Source organism: Ctenopharyngodon idella, chromosome 5 (genome assembly GCF_019924925.1).
Source record: "Ctenopharyngodon idella isolate HZGC_01 chromosome 5, HZGC01, whole genome shotgun sequence".
Lineage (NCBI taxonomy): Eukaryota > Metazoa > Chordata > Actinopteri > Cypriniformes > Xenocyprididae > Ctenopharyngodon > Ctenopharyngodon idella.
Window position 1 is genome coordinate 30869936 of NC_067224.1, and position 11187 is coordinate 30881122.

The window sequence follows — 11187 nt, forward strand, 5'->3', positions numbered from 1 at the left end:
TTCAGTTGAGGTCCAATAGGGAGAAAAAAAAAAAAAAAAAAAAAAAAAATATTATATCAATCACCTGTTTTTTTGCTGCACTCTTTTTACTTAAACTTATTTTATTTCAGTTATTTGCCAAAGCAACACTCTTTGTATCCCACAATCCTGAAAATAATTAGGTGAGATATTCAGATTCTTAGACATACAAAGCTGCATTAAACATATATAAAACATTTATACGACACTGAAAAATCATCATTTGAAATATACATTTTATGTATTGTTAACCTCCTGGTGGAACTACACACTCCACAGTCTGAGAACTACTGGCTGAAAACTGCAGCCACATCACCAAAAAAGATTCAGGTCCTCCGAAAGTAGAATCAAATCAAGTCAATGTCACATCAAAGGGCCTGTTTACACCTGGTCACTTTATGCGTTTTCTCTGATCAGATAGCTATCTGATCATAAAAGACTAGGTGTGAGTGCCCACCAAAACGCTTTCGAGAAGCATTTAAATTTGATCACTCAAACCACTCAGAAGGTGGCTTGAGACGCATTCCAGACGAAACTGGACAAGTGTAAAAGCATCTGGTTGTTGAAACCACATATGTAAATTTTTCTCCTCCCAAAATGTTAACAAAAAATAAAAGTGTGCTACTGTAATACGCAAGCCGACATGCAAACTGCCACAAATGAAACTGAAAGTTTGTTGCAGACGCTCAACACGCAATCAGCTTCATTAAAACTAGTGACACTAAATGATTTTACCAGTGCTGATGTCACTGTCCTATTGCAGTCTTTGACCTTGAAATTAGGTGATGATTAATAAAATGCATCTTATATTTGTTGCTTTTGTTGGTGTGAACTCTGTTAAATTTGCATATAGCGCAGGATTTGAAGATCGCATTTATATCCGTTTTGTGGTGACACATTTATGTGGCCAAGTGGAATCAGATAAGTCAGTAAAAACACATGAAGTGACCAGGTGTAAACAGGCCCAAACTTTTCAGAGCCAAACCCTTTCAGATGAGTGTAATTTTTTAAGTGACAGAATATAACAGCAAATAGAGATCACGTTTATAAGACTGCAGCAGTTTAACACAGTTTTTGAGCCATGTTTTATTCAAGATGTTGTCACAAAGCAGTTGGATGAGGATGCTGTTTCTGTGCGTGTGTTACAGGAAGCGAGGAGTTTTCCAGAATCGTACCCCCCACTGCCGAAACAGGAGATGGTGGAGAGCAGCCTTCTACAGAAACATGTGCTGGAGCTGGCGGCCATGTTGGACGTGCAAAACCTCTTCTCTGATGGCATGTTGGATAACTATTGACCACATGGTGGCACCATGCCAACTTCCAGACACACACACACACACACACACACACACACACACACACACACACACACACACACACATACATGCTCAAGTCCATACACGCATACACAAGTTGTAGGTAGTTTCTTCTGAATAAGCTGGTTGTTTAACCTAATCTCATTTAGATCTAGATAGTTTAATAACTATTCAAGAGAAAATATCTCATCTTTGTGGGCAGATATTTACAGTTTGTCAAGTTCACATGTATTTCTAGATTATAAGGAACTACATACACCCAGATGCGAAAACGTTGCTCCCAACATACAGGAGAACACGGAGATTTACTACATGCATGTACCGTATGAGTGTACGGGCGCAGGCACACGGGCGTTCAGACCTGTTGAGGGCAGCTATCGTCGTTTCTGAAGGTGATTAGAGAGCACAAGATAACAGAGGAGACTTAGAAACATTTTTTAATGTCAATTGGTGTAATTCCAGGGAGATTCTTCCAAAAAGATGAGCCTAAGGCTTTGGCAAAATACATTTTGGAGAAAGAAGTTTCCTTCTCAACACTTTGCCTCTGCAACGTTTACACAACTTTTTTCCGTAGGGACCGTGCAGCATGTTTGCATTTATTTGCTCTGTCTTGCCTTTCTTGTTTGTTTTCGTTCATTAAAACGTGTTCGTTTTTTCGTCTCGACACAAATTTCGTGGACTTTAGCCTGGCCTTTTGAAGGAGGTCCACCGCGCTGTGCCTCTTTTGGGTTATTGTGGTCATCAGCTAACCGGTTCTTAATTAATCGCTACGTTGACACCAGAATCTCCATTTTATTGAGCGTTTCTTCAAAAGAGATTCTTTTTTAGCATGCCTCAGTAGTGTGGTAAGCCCATACTTGCATAGCTGATGTAATAACCTGATGTCTTATTCCATGTGTGCAGTGGACGCCAATAGCCAACAAAGTTCTCTTTTATAGTGTCACAGAGATGTACAGGCGTACTCCTGTATATAAGTACAAATTTGTGTATATATCTATATATATATAAATATATGTATAGTTCTATAAGAAGTTAATGTGATGCAGAGAAGTGTGTCTGTCTGGGTTGTTCGTCGTGGCAGATCTGTGAAAAGATGACCCTCTGCATGTGACAGGGGCAGTGTTTTGTCTAATCTGTGAATGGACCATGCCACTGTCTCAACTGCGCACCCTCCCGCCACTTCACACAAGTGCAGTCAGCTGACATTCCAAGGATCATGGCATAAGAGCGTCCCTCCTTCACGACCCATCTGTCTCAAGGACAAGTGCACTGCGTTGGTCTAGTAAGAAGTGATGTGATCAGTGTTTCGTTCGGTTCATTACGTCACGATGTTGATATAATTACAATGATAATGATTACAATAACAGCCTTGCACTTTACTTGCACTATTTAAGTTTGATTCTGATGTTATTTATTGTGCTGTTGGCAAGAGGCATGTCTGATCATTCTGTTATGTCACACTTTTGGCAAAAAGCTCATCCTTTTTTCCATCTGTGATCTCTGTTGTGAAACGGCACACATGACAATGATTTTTTAACGTTTACCAACTCTTCCCCTGAACTGCAAGTTTGATCATAGCCATTCGAATAGGACCAAAAGATTCTTGCATGTGGAGAGCACAAGGTCCCGTTAAATACCGCCATCTTTATTCTAGTATATATTTTTGCACGTTTTCAAGTCATAGCTGTTTCCACTTGCCTTTTTTTTTTTAAATAATTCTCTTGTATAAAAAGAGAGAAGTTTGCAAACGAACAAATCACTGCCAAACAAAAACAAACTTCACATGGAATATCCACTGCCCAAATTACACAGACAACCGGGTTCTTGCAGGCACAAATTGTTTCATGGCCTAGCTTTTTTTATTATGCTGTTTTAGTTTGCCAAAAGGAGGAGGGCTGGATAGAGATGAAGAGGGAAACAGATGGTGGATGTCACCGTTTCCTCTCTGTCTATTTGTCTGACCTTGACTGGTGGACTGTCGAATGTTTTTGCCTGATTTAATTTGTGTTAGTATGTGTGTATGAGTATCTTAACTTCTCAGCATCCTATAAATTAGCCCTGTAAGTTCTCGCTCAGACTGTCCCGGGACAGTGCTGTATTCACACCGCACCATTCACCTGAGAGCACAGGGGTGAATACGGACTTTAAGCACTTGTACGTGAAATGTACCACAACAGAAACCTACCAACTTAAAATTTAGGGGAAAATGCAATACCCTTTTTAAATAAGTTTATTTATGCGTTTTCTTACCAATTGCCCACATTATTGTAGTAGATGCATGTTATTTAGCAAATCTGTTAAATGTTGATGCCCTCTGCACCATTTTAATGAAAGCTGTAAATGCATTAGTGGCCAGGATTGGAAGGAACAGAAAGAAAATCAACTGCATTTGTTTTCTATTGTCAACATGGGGCCAGATCTAAGGTGTAGTACGGGTGATTTCTACCAGTTCCTACTGTTGTGGGAGGGAACATTTTCAAAAGTGATGTAATGGTCAGAATACTCTTTCTTTATAAGTTAAGGGGTTCTAGAGTTGCTAGTTGAACATACTTGCATTGTCCAATTGTCATGTGTTTTTAATCACTTAACTGTTTTGTCTTATCTGTTGCCAAATTATATTTGATGTTTGTTGTTAAATGCAGAAAAAAAAAAAAAACAGTGATGATACCAAAACATGCAAGCTTTTTGTTTTTAAGAATGCTATTTAAGAATATTAAAAAGTTTATGACTGTTTTGCTTAATTTTTGGTGTTCCTTTATACATTCTGTTAGTAAATGTGCACTAAAACAAGTGATTAAGAATAGTTGACATGATATTTTAGATCAATATAATCTAAATTATAGATTTTATACATATATTCCATTCATTAGTGTTGGCCCATTTTGGATATTTAATTATGCTCATTTTGTCTTTTTTAATATTAGATTATGTCTGCCATCATCTAACACTTATCATTAAAAAACACTAATAATTTAACACTTAAATGAATTCTTTATCAAATCTCAATATTAATTTTAACTCCAATATCAATTATAAATGTTGTGATGTCTAAATTCTCTTTTAGCATTTAAATGACTGAATTTTTTATATTTTATTTAGACAAAATACTGTATGATTTAATAGACCATTTATCAGTTATTGGTTGCAACAAAATGTATTATTGGACAGAATTTTAATATCAGTGCATCCCTAAAAAAGACCCCAAATATTCAATTCAGCCCATACACAAACATTTGATATTTATAGATGAATACAGCTCCTGGTCCTGGTGCCGCCCAGCAGTGAGATTACAGCACTGTGTTTCATGAATGATATCCCAGGAGCACTGGTCTTGGCATGATAGAAGTTATCAGTAGCACATTCTTCAGAATTCTTTGAGGACCTTTTTATCTTCTTTTCCTGATATTTGTTATCTTAATTACCCTGCCTTTCCTGCTTCTGTAGGTCACCATCCTGATAAAGCTGTCCAACAGTTTAGACAAGTCTGTGGTACAGTATTACCATTTTATTATATGGCTGGTGAGGCAAATCATGACATGTTCATACTCTGCATAAATATATTAAAATGAAATCACCACAGATGACAACATAAAGGAGATCCATTTACTTTATTGTAGCAGGCACTTTACAACGATCCCCACTCTACCCCTTTGGTGTACATCACTGGTTCCATTATTAAATCTTTGCACAAAAACAAAAAGGAGTATGGGACCAAAGATGTGAAATAAAATAAGAAAATAAAACATTGATTAAATCTAACTAATCAAATAACAACCTCATATGGACTGACTCACTTTTGCTGCTCACAGTCACCTGATCTGTATTCACCATGTTCCTCATAGCATGTACACCGGGATTGTTTTGTCTTCCCCTCAAAAAACCATGTGTGACTGAAATCTTTTTGATGCCAGTATATCATAGAATAATTTATGATATATTGACATGAATGTTACTTCACTTTTACACAAGCATATTTTTTCAGTTTGAAACAAGTGCTTTGGTGTTTCTCTACTGTTTACAGTTCAGTTTTTTTTTTCAAGGCAGTAGCATTCAAAACGATGGCCTCATGTTCTTTCCTTTAAGTAACAGGCAAACCTGCCTCATGTCCTCTGCGTCTCTTAGCGATATTGTTTCCAGGTCTGCTCAGGTAGTCATACAGTCTTCCTGGCTGTCATAACTCGAACAATAGAGCCTAGTCCTCCAATGGCAAATGCCTGTTATAAAAGACAGAAAAAAAAAAAACCATTAAAAAAATAATTTTTTATTCATGTTCTATATAGCCCTCCAAAAATATGTATTACATATCTGATGGTTTTTGTGCCTACACTGTAAAATACTGACTGAAATGTGACAACTTGAGTGAAAAAAAGTGAAATGAAAATACAAAATGCCCCTTACACCTCACATTTGACAGCTTGGGTGTACCTTTTCATGCCACTGCAGCAATATGGCACTGCTATTTTCTACAGGCCTCTCAAAGCCTTTGTAGATATACTTCATGAGAAGATCGACTCCATTCTTGTCGAGAGATTTAACAGCAGGCTCTATATCGCTGCTCCTAAATGATGTCAGCACCCTCAATACCACAGTCTGAGCTCTTTCCTGAGGGAATGAAAAGATGGCGTATTTCAAGCAGTCGTGCAATCTGTGCTCTGTATACTTCATTCTGAAAAGAAGTTTTTGTTAAAACGGTCTGTGTACCTTTATTGCTGGGTTCTTGCTGTTGATTGGAGGGTTCCTAAGAGCAATATGAAGGGCTGCCATCATGTCCCCTGTGCATTAGAGCTGGTTATGGAAGACAATCAATAGTCTTAGCTTTTATCATACCTACAGTAAATTGAAAAGGAAGCTTTAAATTTTGCATAAGCTGACTAGGGGAATTAGGTTTCTCGGATGAAGTTGTCACAAACATACACACACACACTCAAGCTGAACCCTAAGCAATTACTCAAAACAAATGATTCTCTCAGACGGGACTAAACTCTTAGGAACGCGGATGATTGATTGTCTGGTACGCTGCAGCTGCTTGCCAATGCATTCTCCAACAACTGTGAATGACACACTGCATTAATATGGAGAGACAAACGGCTATCCCTAGTTTAATTTCAGTCTCCGAATTAGATGAGACATTAATATCAACTTTTAATCTAACTATTCAAATTTTAGACGCTGTGACCTCAATAATAAAAATAGAAGGCCTCAACATAGAAGCAAAACAGAAAACTCTTGAGTCTCAAGGCACTCGTCTTTCAACGCCCTTGTGTTCCAGAATATTTCTAACTTCTTGTCTCCAGATGTCCTTTTCCGTGCTGTGCTGAGGATGTTCCACTTAAGTTTGGGATTACGTATCCAACACCGGATGTGTTTTCTCAATCAAAGCATTGTAATATGAGACTGTTCGATTTTAGTTGCAGTATAAAGATCGCAATTCACTCAGCTATTCAGAAACAAAATAAAGACATTAATTAAAATAAGACATAAAAAGGAACTCATGTGCCTTATTGCTTTTTCATGACAAACACCATGAAAGATTTTACAAGGCGGATGTGTCTACATGGTTTAAATTAAGTTTTGTCAGAGACACACTCACATTTGCATTACTGCTTGAAGACAACTGAACATGTCCCAAAATAACCAGTCTCAAGAGAACCATAAATGAGAATTCAAAAACTTCCAGTTAACTTCACACATGAAAAGTTTGGTGTCAGTAAGATTGCAGATTTTTGCAAGAAATTAATACTTTTATTCAGCAAGGATGCATTAAATTGATCAAAAGTGACAGATATTTATAATGTTACAAAAGGTTTCTATTTCAAATAAATCATGGTTTCCACAAAAAATAAGCAACACAACTGTTTTCAACATTGATAATAACAGGAAATGTTTTTTTGAGCACTAAATCAGCATATTAGAATGATTTTTGAAGGATCAGACTGGAGTAATAATGCTGAAAATTCATCTTTTCCATCCCAGGAATAAATTACATTTTGTAATGGAAAACAGTTATTAAATTGTAATAATGTTTTACAATATTACTGTTTTAACTGTATATTTGTTTAAATAAATGCAGCCTTGGTGAGCATAAGATACTTCTTTCAATAGCATTAAAACAAATTTACCAATCCCAAACTTTTGAAGTAGTTAAATAGTGTAGAATAAAAAAAAAAACAATTGTATATATAAATTTATAAAATTGTATGTTATATTATATATATATATATATATAAACAAAATATATATAAAAAAAAAAATTGCCTCATTTCAGAACACCACTGCACGCCACTGAGATATATATATATATCTCAGTGGCGTGCAGTGGTGTTCTGAAATGAGGCAAATTTTTTTATTTATGAATCAATGTAAATTCATGTGCATTACTCTTAACGTTGACACATCTTCCTTGTTAAATGAACATTACTTTACATTACATCAAAAAAGAAACCAAATACAATTCTATTTTGTAATTTTACATTAACAATGTATTGTAATAAGTAATGTGTAGTAATGTTCTATTTATCAAAACCAAGTCATCAAGTTAGTGTTTTAAGCATTTCTACATTCATTCCAAAATAATAACTAAAGGCAATAATAATTTAAGCAATATATTTTATTTGTGTATTGATGTTTTTCTTTTTAATAGTCAACTTAGGCTATTTTGGATCATCAGTCATGCTCCGTAAACACTGTCTGTCACAGACACGAATTGTATTTTTAATTTCACCAAGCTGAATGCACTAAAAACCCCGCAGTCATCATGTTTTCAGTCCATTTCAAGTTTGATTTTGATGTGACATAAAGCGGTAATATCTAACTGGGTGATCTGTTTACTTACTTTTCAATTAGTCTTCCCATTGACGCCATCATTTGTTCATTCAAACTGACGCGCGGATCGTGCACGTAAACAAGAGGTGGGATTTATCGCACAAGCCAATCATATCCAATCATAACCAATTACATTCAATCATGGCGTGATGGAGACGTTGCCTCCTCTCACGTGACTTTCCCCCATTCATTCTCAATTACCCCCCACAAAACCCACCGCACGCCAGGGGTCTGATGGTTTTCTATGAGAGCAAAGGGAGGCATGACTCCTGCTGTAACTTTACCTGCGGGTGTCGCTGTTGTGCAGTGTTCCTTAAGAAATACGAGTGACTTGCGCTCTTTTTAATGTCATAATTTGTAATATTTGTTTTTTTTATATGTAATATGGATTATTTTCTCATCCTATTTTTTTTTGAGGAGGCACTGCCTCCCTTGCCTCCTCGGAGGAAACGCCCCTGATATATATATATATATACCCCATTATCAAGAGTGTGGTAAAAGCATGCACTGCCAAGGATTCCTTCAAAACACCATCAAACTCTACAGGGAGCATGTAAGGTTCCTGTGGGACCTCTTGTTTTTCAAAGTGCAGCTAAGCACTCTAATAATAACACCCTGCAGTTCAGCAAGATCAAGCTTTTTGCATTCTGCCCCACTGCACAGAAGAGCTGCTTAACAGACCATCATACTCAAAAGCTGCACATCTAGCCTGAGGGTCTCACATTAGAGGACCTTCACATGATACTCTACTGTCCATAGAGAAGGTTAATAAGTGCTTATTACAGGTGAGAAACACTGGAACAATGAATCTCCTAGTTGTGGCATGTGAGAGTAAACTCTGCGTAAAATATTCGGTCTCGCTGGTTTCCGCTGCTCCACCAAATCAACTCAAGATAACATCAGCAGGAACTTACTAAACCAGGTACCATGGTGGCAGAGCAGAGAGGAAGAGGAAGCCCGATGCAAATCAGAGGTCTCTGGGCAGTGGCACAATGAGGGGAGAAGTCACGAGGTGACTGGCCTCAGATATGGAAGCCAAATTTCATTTCACATCCTGCCAGGGCCAAATCCCAACCCCTTAAGACAACTCAGAGAGGGTAATAGCAGCAGAATGAATGATCACATTATTGGCAACAGCTTTTCATACAAAAACTAGAGGAGTTCATGTTTGGGCACATTTCACCTATGATGAGCAAAACTAGCACCATGGAGATCACAAACAAACAGAAAGAACACACAGACAATCACACCATTGTATACCTCAGCCTATACAGTACAAGGAAACAAGAATGGCAACGTGACAATAGCGTGTGAATTCACAACCCTCCTTACCAGGTTTATTATGGTGAAACAATGCAGATGACTGTTTGCTTCATATGCCTATTACGATGAGCGCAGTCTAACCTAATTGGAACACTGTGACAGAATGATATATCTGAGATGTCAGACCGCTCTTGTTCTTAGTAGCTGAATGAATACAAGAATACATTATATAATATAAAATAAAAGTTAATATTCAGTCACATTAATTAAATTTTGAAAGCCACTTCAAATAAGGAGAAACATTTCACTGCTTCTAAAAAAATAAAAATAAGCTGCCCATCAACTGTTGAATGCAAATTAATCATTTTTATCCTATTGGTTACATTTGTAAACAAAGTGTATTTTGAGATTTTAAGGGTCTAAAACAGTTTCTGATATATTTTATACAGAGTTCTCAATTGTAAATAAATGAAAGAATGTCTTCAATTTCATTTTTACATGGCTGTTGTAAATATTCACATGACCTGCTATTTACTTCCAGTTTACCTCTCTAAAAGATAATGTCTGTGTTAAAGCTCCATAAATGGTATTTAAAATGTCATAATACAGTGGTCACATTTATGACCTTTGGAAAAACAGTTCCATTTAGAATAAGTAACTTATTGATTTACATGATGAAATTTACTGTTACATCAAATGATCCCCCTCACAGATGACTATTCAAAAACGTTAATCTATTGTTTGCAACGTTCTGTTGCGCCTTATTGAGCAACTGACCATTTCCCCCAACATTTATAGTTGTAACAAGGCATAAAACATACTTTCACTAACTTTAAATCTTTTTCAAAAAGTACACGAAATGAATTTCATTAGGCTATCCAAGGAGTAAAATACATATATTCATTTAGCTAGGCAGCAATTGGGATTAAATTAGATAATTATACGCGTTATAAATAGTTAACTTTCCTCTATAATATTACGTAAACTATAATTATTCTAATATGCTGATTTGGTGCTTAAGAAACATTTCTTACTGTTATTAACTTTAAAAACATCTGTCCTGCTTGATATTTTTGTGGAAATCGTTATACATTTTATATAAACTTATAAACAATAACAAACTGTCGCTGCAGCTTAAATGAACACAAAAAAACGCAATGTTAAAATCTTGTAAACAAAGCAGCACAACCATCACGTCACCATGCCCTAGTACTGTACTGAGTGAGGCGCGCACGCTCATGTCTCAATCCCCAAAAACACTGCGCTCACATTAAAGGATATTGCCTGATAAGGTTGTCGACTTCCACCGCATCGGGTCCTTGCTGGTCTGCAGCCTCATCGTGATCGTCCACGAATTTATTCTCGTCGAATTCATCAATGTCCACCTTTCTGAAGCGCGAAGACAGCGTGTTCTTGGCCATCGGGGCCAGTGTCACTCACCAGCGGTCCCGTGTGCTGTAACAGCGTTTGTGCTCCAATGGGAGATTTCAGTCTCTGGTTGTAGTCGGCGTCAGGGACACCACATTGAAATACATCCAAAGATGGACGAGTAGATTAGTCAAAGTGGGTTGCGTTCAGTGTGTTATACCACCACACACCAGCACATGAGCTGTTTCAGTGTGTACCGATGCTGAGCCGCATATTTATTATGAAAGGTGTGATAGCAAAGCTTGAGTTCTACTGCCACCTACTGAGTGGGAGTGTGTGAAGGGATTTTACAGTTAAAGGAACAGTTCACCCAAAATTAAAATTCTGTCAATATTTATTC

General features: G+C 36.9%; 2 protein-coding genes across 6 annotated transcripts in view; one reads left to right on the forward strand and one right to left on the reverse strand.

Annotated features, from left to right (window-relative positions):
* scai (suppressor of cancer cell invasion) overlaps window positions 1-4075 on the forward strand; it is a 37734-nt gene extending 33659 nt beyond the window's left edge. For all 5 annotated transcript variants that reach the window (XM_051893272.1, XM_051893270.1, XM_051893274.1 and 2 more), the window contains exon 17: window positions 1167-4075. In XM_051893272.1, coding sequence (XP_051749232.1) covers window positions 1167-1313 — 147 coding nt within the window. In that variant the 3' untranslated portion in view covers window positions 1314-4075. The remainder of the gene's footprint in view (window positions 1-1166) is intronic.
* An 848-nt stretch (window positions 4076-4923) lies between these two features.
* On the reverse strand, window positions 4924-11102 carry arpc5lb (actin related protein 2/3 complex, subunit 5-like, b). Its single transcript, XM_051893326.1, has 4 exons — window positions 10700-11102; window positions 6036-6107; window positions 5760-5936; window positions 4924-5548 (listed from the first exon to the last, which is right to left on the reverse strand). The coding sequence occupies exons 1-4, from the start codon at window positions 10838-10840 to the stop codon at window positions 5486-5488; spliced, it is 453 nt and encodes a 150-aa protein (XP_051749286.1). The 5' UTR covers window positions 10841-11102; the 3' UTR covers window positions 4924-5485.
* Window positions 11103-11187: the final 85 nt, after the last annotated feature.